Source organism: Asparagus officinalis, chromosome 10 (genome assembly GCF_001876935.1).
Source record: "Asparagus officinalis chromosome 10, Aspof.V1, whole genome shotgun sequence".
In the NCBI taxonomy this organism is placed as follows: Eukaryota; Viridiplantae; Streptophyta; class Magnoliopsida; order Asparagales; family Asparagaceae; genus Asparagus; species Asparagus officinalis.
The window spans coordinates 61,985,543-62,003,824 of record NC_033803.1 but is presented as its reverse complement, the minus strand read 5'-3'; the positions used below and the strand labels follow the sequence as shown (position 1 = coordinate 62,003,824).

The following is an 18,282-nucleotide window of genomic DNA, read 5'->3' as shown; positions in this document are numbered from 1 at the left end:
CAGCCTAACGATCAGCTCTAATCATCCAAGCAACCAATGGTTCATTTACAATAGATGGAATTAATACTTTAAATTCTACAACAAGGAACGTAGAGTTACGTCGAGCCGAAATAATCCAAACAGGAAACCCTCATGTATATACCATATGTTCAAATTGTAGATAATTAATATTGACCCGATCTATGTTATATAAAAAGAAAACAACTAGCCATCTATCACAACTCACTGGTCACTATCTCACACAGAGCCAAAAGTTACATTATCGCCGATTATCTGGCTTAACCATATCTCACTAGCAACCATCAGCGGAAGAAAACAAAACACCGCCCAGTGCGAACGATTTCACTGTGTGGTGCCTGAAATAATCAATTAATCATAATAAGCACCGTTCCTCAGACCCACCCCAAACGCTACACAGGAATTTCGTTGGGCGAGCCTGGAATCAATTCAACAATTCACAATATCACATCACCTTCAGACCACCCAACGCTACACAGGATTTCGCTATTGGTGCGAGCCTGGAAATAATCAACAAGCATTAATTATCACATCACCTCAGGACCCCACCCCAGTGTCGAAACGATTCACTGTGCGCAAGCCTGGAAATAAACAACAATCATATCCGATAAACATGAACCAGACTTTCTCATCCCAAGTCCAATTTTAACATACTCATATTCATCGGAATTACTATGTCGTCATTTTAAGCAATCATCTCATCGATTTTTCTTTTATTCTTTATACATTATTATAAAAACAATGTTAATATTCTATTTGTCTATACAGTTCATTGTAATTACTTTTCATGTAACTAGGGAAATCTGTGTAATCAACTACATAAATTAAAATACGTGCATAACGGATACTTACATTATAATTATTCTCAAATAATTATTGCATTGATATACACACTCCCCTCGCACACTCTCACCACTCGTCTATGTATTCATTAAATTTTATTTTTTATTTCCTAAAAATTTTTTAATAATCTTTTCTCGCGTTTATTATTTTAATTTCAAAACTTACCTCCTTTTTCAAATATCAACTTTCTCTTTCTTCCCCCCCCTATCAATAATCACACCTCTTTCACAAATCTAAACCTCTCCTCTTTATGCACAACCGTCGCTCTCCGTACCTCTCCACTCATCACTCCCATCCACCACACACCTCACGCACGCCAATCTCCACTTCCACGCCCTCTCACAATCATGCACTATATTCCCTTACCCTCAACGCGTCATCAAATCACTGCGCACATATCAACCATCAGGGGACGCGGGATCTCTTGCCCCCTCCCGGGCGCCCTTCCCCCGCCCTCCCGACACGAATCGCATGTTCCGCCCGCCGCCTCGCGCGTCCTCCGCACCCTCCCCTGCCAGGCCTAGCGGCCAGCTTGGGTTCGTCATGTGGACTGATCGACGACGGGCTGAAGGCGGCGAACAAGCTGTGACTCAGCGATACGGCTCGTTATCGACAATCGGGCCTGGTAGTGACTGGAGTGGACTGAGTGAGGCAGGCTGAGACGGCTTGGGGAGGCAGCAGCGGCAACGAGTGTGGTGGCGCTGGTGATATGGCGCGGTTGACTTAGGTCGCCTGCCCTCGGTCGGCCCCGACGGTGAAAGGCGGGAACGGAGAGGGCGTTGCCTGAGGCGCGGGGACGGCTAGCGGCGCCCCCCCCACGGGCCACCGGCGGTGCTCAGCGCGCGCGGAGCGCGGCAGTTGAGTCGGCATGCCCCCCCCCCCCGCGCACGCCGTCCCCCCTCGGTGGGTCCGGGTGTGGTGATATTATGGCAGTGAGATTGCAAGTAAGACGGCAGATGGTCTGGGTTAAGGGCGGAGGAGGAGCCACGACGAACTTGGGTTCGGGTTTTGAAAAGGTCTCAGGCGACGGTCTTGCCAGGGAGCTGGGTCTTGAAGCGGGACGCGGGGCGAGGCAGGTCCGTCGGCCAGCTCTGGGGCTGCAGGGGTGGCGGATGGCCCGATCCGCAGAGGGTACGGGGGTCTGATTGGAGTGGCGCAGTATGATTAGCGCGGACGAGAGCAGATAGATAGGTAGTGAGAGAGAGAGCCCGAGGATGCTCTCTGGCGGCCGTGAAATAGAATAGAGGAAATGAGGCAGAGCAGAGAGGATTAAAGATACAATATAATTAAGAGAAAGAACTAGGGCTTTAGGAAATACAAAAATAATTAATATAAATAATTGGCTTATATTTTAATGAAATGAATTATCTATAATTAAAAACGTACATGTTTGTAGTTTTTATTATAATTTTGAGGTTGATACGAAATAGTCGGAAAAAATACCCGCTATTGTACAATTAAACGAAGAATAATTAATTAATGAAAAATAGTTTTACTTAATTTAAAATCAAATAATTAGTGCAGATATATTACGGTAACATAGTAAAACGTACTGGAGTTAAGTACGTAATATGAAAGATAAATATGTACACAGAAAAAATCAATACCAATAAATTTATAACAAAAACATAATGTAATTAAATAATACCATGTATTATAGTGAAATAATTTGTAATAATATTAATAATACAAATCATATTATTTAAAATATATACATAAATAGCTAAACATAACATAATAAATTAATTCCAGAAATTGTTTACGCGATACAAAATTAAAGTTTATAGAATATCAAATATGCATTTAAATGAAAATATATAATAGATTTTAAATCATAGAAAATTGTTTAGAAAATCGAGAAAAATACAAATACTCGGTTAAAAAGCAGAACTGAAATAGGCGAAATGACCAAAAATTAGTTTAACTGTATCAAAAGTGATGGGCCGGACAGGCGGTGAGAGTCAACGCAGGGGGGACGTGAAAGGAATAGGAGGGGGGGGAGGTGGGGCAGCCGGCTCCCGGCAAAGCGGATGGAAGCGAAGAAGAGGAAACGGACTGGGTACGGAGGGACTCCGGACGCGCGGGGAGAGAGGACAGGGGAAGACGAGGCGGTGGCAGCGCGGGAGCAGCGCGAAGGCAGTGGCAGGGGGCGGCTGAGCGGCTTGGCAGCCGCGGGCCGCGGCGGAGGTGGCGGGGGACGGATGTCGGGGAGCATATAATGGACCACCGCCAGCCAGGGGTGATCGCGCCAGAGACCGACCCCAGAGGGGGGTGCAAGCTATGCAAGGGCAGGACGGCAAACAAGATAAAGGGGAAGGAGCGGAGGGAGATTGGCAGCTACAGAGGGAATCACGGAGTAGGCCAGGAGGGGGGTGCGGGCGGGGTAGGACTGAGCAGTCACCAATGATAGGGGGACAAAGCTGGAATCGGGGGGCATGTACGGCCATACGCATTCGTAGGAGCAGCGCCTGCGCAACTGGGGATTATGAGGCGTGCGGCGTGACCAAAGCTGCCGGAAGCGAGGTGGAGATGTGGGGCGGTGGGGACGAGGAATGGTGGCACTGCGAGCGGCCCCACGTAGACACTGTAGGATCCGAGGCCAGCCGCGACGGGAAGCAGCCTAGATGGGAGAGGCGGAGGAAGGGACCGGCGTAGGCAGCCGGGAGCGGGCGGCGAGGGCGGCCGACCGTAACGAGCGCGAGACGGGGAGGCCCAGAGAAGATGGAGCGCGGACGGAAAACGCAGGGGGACGGTCCGTGGAGCGGCCGATGAAGGCGAACGTGTCGGGAAAAGTGGGCAGTTTCAGAACCGGGGGGCTGACAGATAGGGGCGGGAGGGGAGAACGAGAGCGGCGCCGGTGGAGAGCGGTGCGAAGGACCGATGACGCCGGCCGGGGAGGGGGCTGGGGCAGGGACACGCGGGAGAAGGACGGGCCGGGGTACACACTCTGCGCCACCACACCGCCCGCACACACGGACGCAGCGTAGGCCGGGGACTGTGCGCTGCTAAGAGTGCTGTGCCCTTGAGCCGGTGAAGGATCAACGCAGGTGCAGGGGGGGCGGTCGAGGATACCGAGCAGCGGGGGACGGAGGCCCCAGGGAGGACAGGGTGCTTGAGAGATGCGACACGGCGCCTTCGCAGGGCGGAACGCCGGGGGGCACAGGTCGGAGCGCGAGTCGGCACGGGGAGATCCACCCGCGGGCGAGTGGGTAAGGTGAACGGGCTGCGGAAACCGGGACACTCAACCCGAGAAAGCAGTGCGTGGTGACGAGGGGGGCCCGAGAGGAGCAGGCGGCACGGAGTATGGAGGACACGGACGTACCCAGCCTGGAAGAGGCCTGGGGAGTCAGGAGCGGACGCAAGGCAGGCGGCACGAGAAGGGGCGCCGTAGCGGCGGGGAGAGGACCAGGCAATGCGGGAAAGTAGCGGCGGGAGCTGGCGACGGGAAGGAGCACGACTGGGGGAGGCGGCACCGTGAGCGGGCGAGGAGAAAAAGGAAGCGGCAGTCGGAGGCGGACGGAGGCCGAAGACCAGCGCTAGAGCGAGCACCAGGGGCAAAAACCACGGGGGGGGCAACCCGAGGGAAATACAATACCGGTGGAGGGGGGAGTGGGGACGTCGGGGGTGCGAAATCACTAAGCTGGGGGGCGCGTCCGGAGGGGAAAAATCAGAGGGTGTGCACCTGGGGGGAAAGACAATGTGGGGGCACACCATGTACGCAATACACAGGGGGGGGGGCGCTCGAGGAGTGAGGGTGGGGCGACACGGGCGGAGTGGCGGGGGCTGGGCGGCGGGCCGGCGCGCACCCAGACGGGGGGAGGTCAGGGGGGAGGGGGGGCGCCGCGCGGGCGGTGCAGGCGCGGGCGCCGGCGGCACCGAGACAGACGGGGCCCCACGCGCCGCGAGAAGGGGCGCCGGCGGTGGCGAGAGGCGGGCGGCGCGAGGAGGGGAAGAGGTGCGAGGGGGGACACGAACGCGCAGCGGGGGGGTGGAGTGGGGGAAGAGGGAGCAGCGGCGCGGAGGCGCGGCGGCGGGCGGAAGCATCCTGGTTCGGCGGCCGCCGAAAGGCAAATGCGCCTTCGAGAGCGGAGGGCCGGCAACCGGCCGGCCAGCCACGCGGGTGGCCGAAGGGGACGAGCGACACGCGCGGTGCGGGGGCCGCGGAGGAGGCTCGCGGGTGGCAGAAGGGGGGATGGGCGGCCGGCAGGGAACGCCGGAACGAAGTAGGGAGGGAGCTGGTGAGCAGGCAGAGCGGGCGGCGGGGGCGGCGGGTGAGCGGAGCGGGACGAGCAGGAGTAGAACAGGAGGGAGCGGGTGGAAGAATCAGCACCCGGTCGGGCGGCACAGCGGGTACAAGGAACGCCTGCGGCGGCGAAGAGAAGCGGCCTCACGTACTTGAAGGTGAGGAGGAGCGGAGGTAGGGAGTTAGGAGACGGACGTCCTGCGAAGGCGGGAGCGAACGCGAGGCGGGACCCAGGCGTCAACCAGGAGCTGGGATGGGGGGGGGACACGCTGGGGCGCGGGGAGCAAACCGTCGGCGCGACACGAAGGGGCGCGAGAGGAGCGGAGGCGGCAGCAAGAGGGTGCAGGGCGAAGAAGTCAGTTACACGGGGATGCAGCAGGACAGAGTGCAAAAAATAGAAAGGGAGGAGGGGGAGAAGAACTGGCAGGACACAAGGAAAACAAACAGGCAGCGTAGCAAACACACGCAAAAGCAGGAGACAGGCGCGGCGGGGGAGGGCAGCTGGGCCGGGGCCAGAGAGCGGGGAGCCAGGACGACGAAGGGATGCAAAGACCGGGGGGCTGGGCGGAAAAGAACAAAGGGGAATGTAAAGAGCGCAAGTCGAGGGAGAGAAACGCGCGTCGCAAGAGCAAAAGGGATCAGGGAAGCTAGAGGGAACGGCGGGGAAGGGTGGAGTGGATGGCGACGAAAGACCGCGCCGGGAGTGAGGAAGTGGTCACCAAAGCGCGCGGGCTGCGCGCAGGAATTAGGCGGGGCTGAGCGCGCGCCGAGAGGGCAGCACTGCGCCTCAAGGGCCAAAAGGCGAGCGCCCGGGCGAGAGGGACCCGAGGGGTGGGATATGTAGAAAGGCGGGGAGGAGGCCAGCAGGTCGGAGAGAAAGCACAGAGGAGGCAGCGGGGGCAGGGGTAGATAAACCACGGCGGGGCAAGGACGAGAGAGGCGCAAGGCAGGGGGGGAGGCGCAGGGAAACAAACGAAGCCCAGAAGGCTGAGCGAAAGACGCCAGGGGCGGGAGGGGGATAGGGGCGAAACAACCGGGGGGGGCGCCGGGGCGAACAACGCAGGGGGAGCGGCGGCACAGGGGACGGGGTCTGGCGAGCGCCGGGGGGCGGGGACGCGGACGCGGGCCCGATCACGGCGGGCGGCGGCGGGGCGGCGGGAGCAGAAGATGGCGCGGGGACGCAGAGAAGTACCAGGCAGCGCCGTGCGCGTGCGGCGCGAGCGATAGTGGCATGGGAACGTAGAGGGATAGGGGACACTCGCAAATCGGCGGGGCCCCAGGCCACGATAAGGGGCGCCGATAAGGACCAGAGGGGGAGGGAAAAGAGGAAGAGGGTCCGCAGGTGGGAAGGGGAGCGGGGGGGCAACCGGACCAACGAGGCACGCGGCAAGGCCGCGCACGGGCCAGCAACGGAGCGCCACAGCGGAGGGGGGGCGCGTGGAGTGTGATAGGAGAGATGGTGGAAGAGACAGGGAGGAGCGCGGGGGCCCACAGGGATGGCAAATGCGCCCCACGCAAAGGCGGGCGCAAGGAGAGCCCGAGAGAGAGAACAGGAGCAGGGAAAGCGAGGCAAGGAAATGACTCCGCGGGATGGGGCGGGGCACAGGAGGAGGCGTAAGGGAGGTGACCAAGGAAGGGAGTCGGAGGGGAAAGGGAAAGAAAGGAGAGAGGGGGAACGTCAGCACATGGAGGAAGAGAGACGCACCGCGGAGGCGAAGGAGCGGAGGAGAGCCCGGCGGCGGTGCCCAGCAGCAGGGCAGCAGGGGGGGGAAGAAAGAGGGAAGAGTAAAAAAAAGCGACAAAAGAGGAGGCAGCCAAAGTGCCAGGACACAGCGGAAGGAAAAGAGTGGGAAAGAGCGTGGAGACGGCAGAGGGGAAAGAGGGGGTAGAAGAGTGCAAATGAGAAAAGCACGAAAGCGAAAGGATGGGGAGGGGCGTGCGGGGATAGGGAAAGGGAGGAAGAAATGGAGCGGAGAGAGAGGGGAAAAGCGGGGAGGGAGGAAGGAGGGCCCACAGGCGAAACGGTGGGCGTTGCGCGGTCCACGGTGGTGAGATCACGACGAAGGGGGGGAAGAGTGCGGGTGGGGGCAGGGGCCGGGAGGAGAAGAGGAGAGAAAAGGTGATGGGTGGGGAGGGGCATAGCAGCGGAGGGAGAGGGAGGGGGAAAGGGGGTCAGGAGGCAGAATGCATTGGCCACGAGACAAAAAAAACACGGGAGGAGGTAAAGGGAGTGAGGGGCGCGCGTGGGTGAGGCTGCGGCGGCAAAGGGGGGCCTGGCCGCGGCCGCGGCCACCCCGGCGTGCGCGCGCGAGGGGGGGCCGAGGGGGCGCGATCCTGTCCCGACGGGGCCGTATGGAAGGGCGGAGGGAAATGGGATAGGATGAAAAATGGCCAAAGCAAGAATGGCAGGAGCGGGCGAGCGAGCGAAGGGGCGGCGGAAAGAGAGTGAACCTGTGGAAGAAGACACCGACCGGCCGACAACGGGGAAGCATGGGTGGTGGTGGTGTGTGGTGGGCTGAGAAGGGGTGGCCGGCCCCGCGCCATCGAGGAACGGAAACGAAGAGCCACAGGCCGGGGGCCCGCGCTTGGGAGAGGAAGCGGGGGCGATACAATGGGAACGGGAAGAGAGGGCGCGCCAAAAAAAAGAACAAACGGAGCGGCAGACAAGGCCGCGAGTAGTGAGGCCGAAAGGGGGGTGGGCGGGAGGAGGGGGGGGGAGGGGAAGGGGGGGGAAAAAAGAAAGGCAAGAGCCACGAAAAGAGACAAGAAACTAAGAGTCAAGCAAAAGCAAAGAAAAAGGAAAAACAGGAGGAGAGCCTGGAGCGGAGGAGAGAACGGGAGGGAGGAGGCGGAAGGTGAGGCCGGGGGTGGAAAGGGGAAGTGGAGGGGGGGGGGAAGGAGACGGACCCGCGGGCGGGAAGCCGGGAAACGAGTAAGAAGAAGCGAGACAATGGAGGGAAGGGGTGAGGGAACCCGCCAGAAGGGCCGGAAGAGCAGAAAGAAGAGAGAGGAGGGGGAATAGCGAACCCGCCAGGGAGGAGCCATACGAGAAAAAAGAGGAGTAAGGGGAATGCGAAGCCGCCGGGCGCGGGAGGACACCCAAGGAGCGGGAACTCCCGCAAAGAGGGATGGCGGGGTACGGAGCGCCTGAGGGAGAAGGAGAGAGGAGGGATACCCGGCAATAGGAGAAAGAAAAGAGGCAAAAGCAGGGGGAGGCCCAGCGAAGAACGGGCACAAGGAGCGAAAAAGAGAGAGGAGTAGAACGGTGGGTGAAGGAAGGGAGTGTGCAGGCGCGGAGGAGCGAAGTGGCAAGGGCGGATAAGCGGAGGGGGAAGCGCGGCGGCGGTAGCCCGCGTCGAGGGAACAGGAGGCAAACGATGAAGCCGAAGGGGGGAAAAACAGCGACGGGCGAGGCCCGGCGCAGCCCCCAACCAAAGAGAAAGGACGTGACGGTAAACACCAGAGGCGAGAAAAGGCAGAGAACGAGAGGAGAAACATACGAAAACGACCAAAACAGAAGAGCGCGAGCGGCGAAGAGGGCGGACCAGGGCGGCGGAGGGCGCGCAGCAGCGGAAGACCGGGACGACGGGGACCGCGGACCGCGGGGCTGGAGTACCGAAGCGGGCGGGGACCCGCGGGGATAGCCGGAGGCGGGCGGAGCGGACGCGGCGCCGGCACGCCGAAGCCCAAAGATGGGACTGGTTGGGGGGGTCGTTGTGACCGTGAGTGGGGGGGGGACAGAGCGGCAGCCCCCGAGGCAGCCTGACCCACACCCACCGGAAGTCTAAGAGAGGACAAAGTAAAAGCGTTGCGCAGGGGCATGGCACGAGCAGGGGCAGCCCAAGAAAGGAACCACCGGAAGTCGGCGCGATGATCGTGAACTGTGTGTACGACGTGCAGAGATGGCCAGACACCTCAAAGAACGTCACTTTAGAGACCACAATACGCGGCGGCAGAACATCAAAAATTCCACGACGCAGGCGCACGTCCGCACAGCGGGAACCGGTACACCAACACGGCGCCCCGGGCGGACAGACCACACGCCATCAAACACCTATCCTACCTCCTCTTAAATTCATTTTTCCTCACACCCACACCCTTACCATATACTCTCGGCGCACTGAAGAAACCAACAAGAGTACGAGGCCGCGAACGAGCGTCGATTAAAGACAGAAACGGAAGAAAACGACAAATAGCCGGCGACGAGACGAAAGCAGGCGCAAAGGCCGCGGGCGAAGTGCAGGCGGCAACACCGCCGTCGCGGGGGCACGACGCCTGGGCACGGTACAAAACCTTAGCAATGCGCTAAACTCACAATGAGCCGCGTAGCCCACAGAAGCGAATCGTGTATCATGACTGGATGCAAAAGAGACATAATAAGGCAGCTGATCAAAGTAACATGATGGGGAAGTCGTATGCTAGCGGTGACGGTGCGAAAGGGTGCGGTTGCCAAATTTTAGGCTGGACAAATCCGCAGGGCCACGCCGGCCATAACCAATACCGCATAGTAGACACGTGTTCTTAGACCTCCACAACCACACTCCTAAGCATTCTCTGACGGTGCCTTCCTCCTCGAGCAAGCGACATCGCGAAATGGAAGGCACACACTAGTTTAGGGACCATCAGACTATGGTGCAGAGAGCGCATCCACAAGCGCGCGAACGAGACTTGGGAGGATATCTGTATGGAGAGGTCGGAGGAAGAATGGGCTTTTTTCTTTGGCAAGAGGAAGGGAGCGGGAGCAGGCCGCCCGCGGCGACAACGGGAGGATACCCTGACGGGGCGGAGGGCGCCGGAGACCCGGCCGCCGCCGACGAACGGCCGACGGGCGGGCAGGGGAACGCAGCGGCAATACCGGCAGGAAGGGAGACGGGCAGAGGAGGGGAGGCAGGGAAAGGCGAGGAGAGCAAACAGAAAAAACCAGCCAGAGGGAGATGACAGGGACAGAAAGGGAACGCCAGGAAGCCGGGAAGGCGGGAAAAGCAGCGAGGGAGAGAACAAGGCCAGCCAGGGGACGAGCAGCGGACAAAGGAGGGAGAAAAAAGAAAAAGGAAAAAAGGAAGCAACAAATAGAGAACAAAGACAACTAGGGAGAGTGTAGGGGCGGGCAGCGGGGAAAAGGGCCGAGGGAGCGGGATACGAAGACAACGGGACGGGTAGGGAGGGCCAAAGTGGAAACGAAGCAGGGGGGGGGAAAAAAGGAGGGGGTGAGCAAGGGTGAGAAAGACAAGAGAGTGGAGGACGGGGCAGGAGCAAGCGGCAGGCGTGCGCACAGCAAACTGGAAGAGAGGCACGAGGGGCCGCCACACAGCGGGCCGCAATAACCGGGAGGCGAAAGAAGGATCCCCCCTCGGAAGCACACGGCAACACCGAAGCAAAAGCCGGCACGGAAAGGGGATGGGGGAGCGACGAGCCGATGGCACGGGGGCGAACCAGAACCGGGGCAAATGAAAGGGGAGGGACCACCTCCAGCGTTGTTATCCTCGATAAGACCACCCCCAGCATTTTGGTCAACAGAAAGGGTATTAGCGTTGAGATTTTCATCTACATTTGAATCACTATTTTCATGATTGGTAGCGTTGTGATGACTAGATTCACCAATTTAGTTGGACAAAGCTTTAATCTGTTGGTCATGTACTTCCCTCATTCGTATGATCAGCTCCATCTCAACTTGGAATTATTCTTTCTGCTTTACCAAAGCTTCCTGAAGTAGTTGAGCAATTTGTTCGGTGGTGACTATGAATGTTTCACGCGATCGTCCCACGCTAGACACTGTATTATCCGAGGCGGCCGCACGGTAAGCATCCAATATTTTATCATCTGAGGAGTGACCTCTATTCAGCCTAGGTCTGATAGTTCCCGACCGTAACTAAGCGAGACGTTGGGATGCCCCTAGAAAGGGATCGGGACTGGAACGTCATGTTGACTTTCCCTTATCGGCCATATTAATGCTAACTTCTGGAAATTTGTCATCATAACCTGGGGGTCTTCTACAGAAGTGTCTTGATTTAGAACTAGATGCTTCGGTGGATATCCTCTCGAATACCGAGACCCTCCGTGGAGTGGTCTTGCGGCAGCTACACGCTGATAATACTGTCCTGGTTAACTTTTCACACGGACAATGAGAATCTAATTCCGGGATACTTCTCTTTCAAGATTTCTTCGTACCCCTATCCTGATAGTACAACTCATCAGTGTTGTGGCTGGAGTAACCTATCAGCTGTTGACTTAATTCCCCAGGTATGACATTGTCATATAATGGACACGTCTCCTTCGAGGGATGTAACGCCTTGTTGACATTCTTAGGAGTCGCACGTTTAGATCCACCCTCTTGCGAGTGTGGAATCTTAACGGGCTCCTAAACCTGGACACGCAACCCTAAGCAGGCGGTTATGAGTGTTTTCCCGATATGAGATGGCTTCAACTTATTAGGAGGACACGTACGACCCCCAGCCTGAATAGTCACTTGGGATTCATTCATCGGACTCAAGCATTCTTTCACTAGAATTTGCCCCGATCTTCGTGTAGAGGACCAAGGCAATCTGTCATTATCTTCTTGATCTTGGGTGAATTATCACTACTGTGAGGCTTCACCGGAGGTGCGAGAGAAAAAGGAGCGGGATCGGAGGCTGACGGAGGCTAAGCACCATCCTCAGAGCTAGCACCAGGTGCAAAACACAGCTGGTGTTTCACCCTAGGTGCGAAACACAAGCTGTGTTTCGCTCCTGATGTGAAAAACATATTGTGTTTCACCCTTGGTGTGAAATACAATGTGTGTTTCACACCAGGTACGAAACACATGTTGTGTTTTGCGCCAGGAGGAGTTGTTTCGACACTTTTCTGAGTTGCTTTTGGTGCTGTTCTGGCCTTCGGCACCCAGACTTGTTTGGATTTCAGTGGTTATTTGGTCGCCTCTTCCTTCTGCAGCTCTTGTGCCTTCTGCACGATAATCAGTGCATGCGCGAGAAGTGCGCGACGCTTCTAGATGTGCTCCTCGAGAGTTGAATAGGTTCATTTGACACGAACCCACTTGTTGTTTGATGGTTTGGAGGAGGGATCAGCTGCTAATTGTGGCTGCGGCTTAATCACTTGGCGCCTCCTAAATTCCAAATCCGCTTGATAGCGGAGTCCGTCAACCTGCTCCAGAGCTTTGGCGAATTGACGAGCGAGGCGTTGGCGCTGCCTCTGATGAGCTCTCTTTGTCAGAATTAGTGCGCCTTCAGTGGGCAACTCCTTAACTAAAGAGGAGTTATCGTGAGCAGTCAATCTGGCTTCCTTGGATGCCGGAGGAGCGTTACGAGAGGAATCAACAATGAGCGGGTAAGAATCATCACCCTGGGTCTTCACATCTGGGGACCAACGAACCTTCTTCTGCGAAGAAATCTTCCTACACTTACGAGGGGAGGAGGATCTGGAGGAGGAGGATGAGACGTACTCCTCGAATTTCTGTTGATCGAACTCATGCTTGACCCATGCTTCAACCAGGATCTTGATTCTTGGTTGTGACACTCTGGTCTCGGTAGCGAGACCGTCGGCTCTCACTATGGTCGCTAGTGTGTTTTCGTCGGAAATATTTTTCATTGCTGAATTCATTACACGTTTATCATCTTACAGATTCAAAAAAAGAAAGTTAGTCTTTTTATAAGACTTTCTTACACAATGAAAACAAACAGGCTAGAAACACACGCAAGATCATTTATCAGTCGCTGCTTGTGTGGCATCTTTGCCTTTGCCAGAGATGCTTTTATCCATGGACTACTAAGGATCAAATCCGGTTGATCTTGTTTCTTGAAAGAAACAAAATTTTAAGTAAATATCTCAAGGATTGAGATAAACTCTCTTCTCAAGATCAAAATGAAGTTTAATCTTATGGAACTGGTGTAGGGGTTATTGATTTCTCGAAATCCTCTCCTTTATGATGAAGTTCACCAAAATCTCTCTTCTTCTTCTCTGAAATTCGTGGCTTAGCTCTCTCAGGGTCAGCACTTCGCCTCAAGGCTCCAAAATTCTAGCTCCCGTGCATAGGGACCCTAGGGTTGTATTTATAGGCTTTGGGTGCCTCATTTTCGGATAAGAAATCACGATTTGATCTTATTTTCAGTTGATAACCACTTTTCCATGTTCAAGGATAGTCTCAAGTCAGTTGGGGAGGCTCTGGAACAAACGAATCCCAGAATTCTATCGAAATACGCATTGTCGGGAGGTTGAATGGGCGAAACAACCTGTGTGTATTTTGCGATGTTGGTAGTTTTGAGTTTTGGCAACCTGGAGTAAGTTAATCTTGATTCTACTTGCCGGATAAGGATGCAGATGTTGTTCGCTTTAAGAAGATAGTGAAGAGGACAAGAAGGCGGCAGCCACATGTAGGCGAAATGGCGCGCCCCCACTGAAAGCGTTTCTTTTCGCAATAATATCGCGCGCTCAGTAGTATATGACATTGGTCATGAGTTACAGATCTAGCGTCAGATAATTATCGTCGCCTCTTGATGTGCTTGGCACAGTTTATTGAATTCTAACTGATTTACACGATTTGTGATTTGTGAGTTAGTAGGCGTTTACTTTTTAAGAGTTTAGAGAGATAAAACTGTGCGCCATAATTTGATTGAACATCAACTAGTATGTAGTGAACGAATAGGAGCACTCACGGGCTCTTATGATCAATGTACCGCTCGTCTAATGGAGAGGCGCCTCTCATGTTTCCATTACCATCGAATGCATCATTGGGTTTTGAAGAAGAAGATAAAAAAGGAAAAATATGAGATGACCAAAAGAGGCCATGGACCACTTGAATGTAAAATGGCAAGGGTAACAACCGTATGCGCTTAGGCACGCTTCCATGATGGGTTGTGGTGCAGGGCGGGAGAGTTGATTGTTGTATAAGATCTCAATTAGAAAAAATCACAGTAACCATCTCGAATATTGGGAAATGTCATTTCTTTGGTATTGAAATGTGATTAAGTAAGCAACAACTTTATCTTAATGATCTAAGCAGTCGTATTGGTATTTATTGATTAATTGCCCCACACTAAACTCGGTGTCCGGCTCTTGCCCATCCTTTGGGTGGAGGACCACGACTGAATTTGGTTAATAGGATGGTTGTGAGTGCCTTTGCGTATAAATTAGATAGAATGAGTGTCAATCAGGTCGCGAGTTATAGAGCGAGTGCTTAGAATTTGGATAGAGTGCATAATCATTGTTGGCCCAGCTAGACAAAACAACACTTATGATAAAGGTGTTCATGTATGGTGGCTCTCTTGTTTAGTGCTCTCGTGAGTGCGACATTTGTCGCCGGGTCTCGCTCGTGGTCCACCCTTCTTGCGTCTGCTCTGATTTGGTTGTCCTCATTACGTGGTTCTCGGGACTTCGCCAGTTGCTTTGTATGTAATTGAGTCTGTGATTTAAATTGGTCACTTAATAAAAGTCAAATCAAAGATGGCAAGCGATCTTTCTATCCCGGTCTATTGTCGTCGGCGGTCTCTCTCCTTGGCAAAGAAGAGCCTTACCGCTAAAGTGACATGGGTTGCTCCGGGCAATTTTTCCTGTCTTTTTTCTGTGTGAGCGATTACTACTGAAACTAAGGTATCCAATTGCTTGTTCAGCTGCGCGTGGTTAGCCTGTGCGTGTTCTACAGAGTGGAACTGGTGGAAGATAGCTCGCCAATAAAAAGATGAACAAGACGGACTGCAAGACATTCCGCCGTATGGATGGTATTGCCAAATTGGCGGGTGGGGGCTGGCGTGGGGGGTGGGGGGGATAGTTGAAGTGTTTGGAAAAAAATAAAGGGCAATTATCCACAAAAAGACAAAAACAAGATCAATCAAAAGCAAAAAAAATTAAAAACATAGGATAGTCCAGCTGAGTAGATAAACTGTCTATGAGTAGTACGTTAAGGTACCGTTTGGTAAAGGGTTAAGTGAGGGGTTAAGGAGACTTAACCCCTTCTTAACCCGTCAAACATAAAAAATCTATACAAGGGTTAAAGTGAGTTAACCCTCCATAATTTGCCAAACATAAAAAATATAGAAGGGTTAAGCTAACCCTCCATAATTTACCAAACATAAAAAATATAGAAGGGTTAAGCTAACCCCTTTAGAGGGATTAAAATGAGTTAACCCCTCAAAATGAGGGGTTTACTAATACTCCTATTTAGAAGGATTAAGAGTTAACCCTTCAAATTATAAAGAAAATAGTCAAAATCATTGTTATTCCCACTAAAACTGATCACAAGGACTAAAATAAAACTTATATAACGGGTTAATAATTTAGTCCTTCGGATTATCGAATGAGCTAACTATGTTAATCCTTCTCCTTAATCCCTCTTCATTAACCATTTGCCAAACGGAGCCTAAGGTTTTAAACTCGACTTTCTTGGAGAGCACCAATAGAAATTACTTTACTGAAACACCCGAGGTCTAAGAGTTCATAAACCTATAGAAACAACTAAACTACCCAAAACATATATCATTCGTCGGGGTCGGACCAGGTCGGGTATGGCTCGGGCCAGCGTAAACCTGGACTACTTTTTTGACCCTGACTCTGGGGCTAGACCGAGCCCGGTTCGTGACCCGCGTATATCATGGGTCTGATCGGACTCGGCCTGCTCCGAGCCAAAGAGGGACATGACCAGTGGTGGGTTGGGACAGGTCAGCCCCCGAGTTCACCCGGCCCACACCCAACCTAAGCAATATATGGATATATCCGCAGGTTTCCTCGCCTGCTTTGCATCCCAATAATTCACTTATCTTCTATATTCCTTTACATTCTAGTCCGACAAAGTCAATTCACCACAAACTCTGCTTCATCCAAACTTCTACCTTCTCCTCCTCTACTCTGTAACCTGACACCCAACTCCCCCGTTCTTCATCCTCCACACCCCCCCCCCCCAACCAAACCGCTCACTGAAACCAACAAGTATGTCCTCCTACGATCGCCCTTATCTGAGCTCAAAAGCCTTCGACGAGACGAAAGCAGGCGTCAAAGGCCTCGTCGATGCAGGCGCACAACCATCTCGCTTCTTCCACGACTCACTGTTCACGGACAAAACCATCAATCCGAACCCACAGATCTCGATCCCCATAATCGATTACAATCTGATCAAAGAATCCAAGTCATCGACGAGGTGAGGCGAGCATCGAGAGCGTTCGGCTTCTTCCAAGTGGCTCAACCATGGAGTGCCCCAAGAAGTCATGGAGGGGATAATTGAAGGAGAAGGAGAGTTTAACGAGGACGATGATGAAGTGAAGAGGATGTATTATACGAGGGATGCACGAGTAAGAAGTGTCTTTCAATAGTAATTTTGATCTTTATTCAGGCGCCCTCGGCGAACTGAGGGATACCCTGACTTGTCTTATGGCGCCGGAGAGCCCTTCCGCCGGACGAACTGCCGCTTGCTTGCAGTGAACTTCATCTTCACACCTGCATTAATTTAGACTTTCATATGAATTTGAGTGCAGTTTAAAGTCGATTATATCAAACAGAAAAACATCCAGATGTATATACATTACAATAAATTTGGACGCATTAGGTCACATTCGTTTAACCTCGATTATTATCAAACAAGGCCATCCATGGCTAGCATGCTTACAATGGGGGAGAAAAAAGAAAAAGAAAAAAGGAGCACAAAGATAACAAGAAAACATGTATTAGGTATTTGTTTCACTTGTAAATTTCCTAGTGAGCTTTATACTAAGACAACGTTACTTTTATTTAGTTGCCACAAAATCGATAATCTAAATCATTTTTATGAAAAAAGTATTTTTTATCAAAGTTATAACTATTACATATATTATGACTTGCTGATCAATTTCATTTCTCACATCAACGCGAAGTTATATTCACGATTGTCTCCTACACATCTTGCCTCAAACCTGTAGGGAATATTATTGAATACACGCAACATATCCAAAAGCTGGGAAACGTTTTGTTTGAGCTACTATCCGAGGCACTGGGGCTAAAACCAGACCATTTGAAAGAAATGGAGTGTGCCAGAGGTGTTTATCATGTAATTCATTATTATCCGCCGTGTCCAGAACCAAATCTAACTCTGGGATCCAGCAAGCATTCTGATTCTGGCTTCCTAACTGTTCTTCTACAGGACCACATCGGTGGTCTGCAGGTTTTCCATCAGGACCAGTGGGTTGATGTATCTCCCATACCCGGAGCTCTGGTTATCAACATTGGCGATCTATTACAGGTACTTATTGTTCATCGTATCAATAGCGCACTGAACTTGTGTTTTCATGAAATGATTCAGATTTTTTAAAAGAATGTCTCCCAGTCTATGAGAAGTACGGATACGAATAAACTACAAAATGAAATCAAATTATCTGCATCAATACATATGAAACAAAATAACAATATTCAGAAAAGAAAAGGTAGTCAAAAAACTATGTCGAAATAACCAAAACAAAAGTTCAAATCCGTAGTGAAAGTACATCATCGATCTGCTGTCCCATGTCATCCTTATTGATAATGTTCGTCCCAAATTGATCAACTTCATCTTAATTCTGTTTCCGTTCTTGGTCAACTTGCAGCTGATTTCTAATGACAAGTTTAAAAGTGTTGAACATAGAGTACTTTCTAGCAAGATTGGCCCGAGAATTTCAGTGGCATCGTTCTTTAGTACGCGTTTATCTCCCTCTTCAAAGATGTATGGCCCCATAGAAGAGCTGTTATCCGCTGAATATCCTCCTATATATCGCGAGATCACAATAAAGGAGTTTTTCACACGTTATAGCTCCAAAGGATTGGATGGACAATCAACACTAATCTATTTCAAGGTGTGAATACTACTACACTTACTCTGGAGACGTGTAATGTGTGTGAGGAAAAAAAATTCTACATGGTAAGATGAAATGTATGCAAACTTTGAGTTTATGGGTGTGTGTATGTCCGTATGTGTATACTTTTGTGTGTACGTGTATGCATAGTAAAGCTAGATAAACTTAAGTTGAGATAAGAGCTTTTAAACCTTTTTTATTCTTTGATTTTTCTTTAAGATTTGTGCTAGTAAGTGAAATGCATCAAAGCACACACCTCGAAGACAGCTTTGATGTGTAGCACGAACAACGACATCCACCCGACTGGCGAGCACAAGATATTTGAGGAAATGCTCACATAATGAGGATGCTGTTTCATCAAGTATGATTATTGGAGTTGGATCTATACTCTTAATCAAT

General features: G+C 52.4%; 1 protein-coding gene across 2 annotated transcripts; it reads left to right on the top strand.

The window, feature by feature from the left end:
- On the top strand, positions 16,422-18,062 carry LOC109826362 (1-aminocyclopropane-1-carboxylate oxidase homolog 7-like). Of its 2 annotated transcripts, none has more exons than XM_020393386.1 (3): positions 16,422-16,498; positions 17,196-17,297; positions 17,638-18,062. In XM_020393386.1, exons 1-3 carry the CDS (start codon positions 16,454-16,456, stop codon positions 17,887-17,889), a joined length of 399 nt encoding a protein of 132 aa, XP_020248975.1. In that variant the 5' UTR covers positions 16,422-16,453; the 3' UTR covers positions 17,890-18,062. The 2 variants fall into 2 exon arrangements, with proteins under 2 accessions (XP_020248975.1, XP_020248977.1); XM_020393388.1 differs by lacking the exon at positions 16,422-16,498 and adding an exon at positions 16,952-17,105 and having other exon boundaries at positions 17,199-17,297.

Coding starts and splice junctions, on each gene's coding strand:
- LOC109826362 (XM_020393386.1), top strand. CDS start 16,454: ATGGCGCCGGAGAGCCCTTCCGCCGGACGAACTGCCGCTTGCTTG. Junction 16,499..17,195: donor GACGAACTGCCGCTTGCTTG/CAGTGAACTTCA, acceptor ACTGTTCTTCTA/CAGGACCACATCGGTGGTCT. Junction 17,298..17,637: donor ACATTGGCGATCTATTACAG/GTACTTATTGTT, acceptor GTCAACTTGCAG/CTGATTTCTAATGACAAGTT.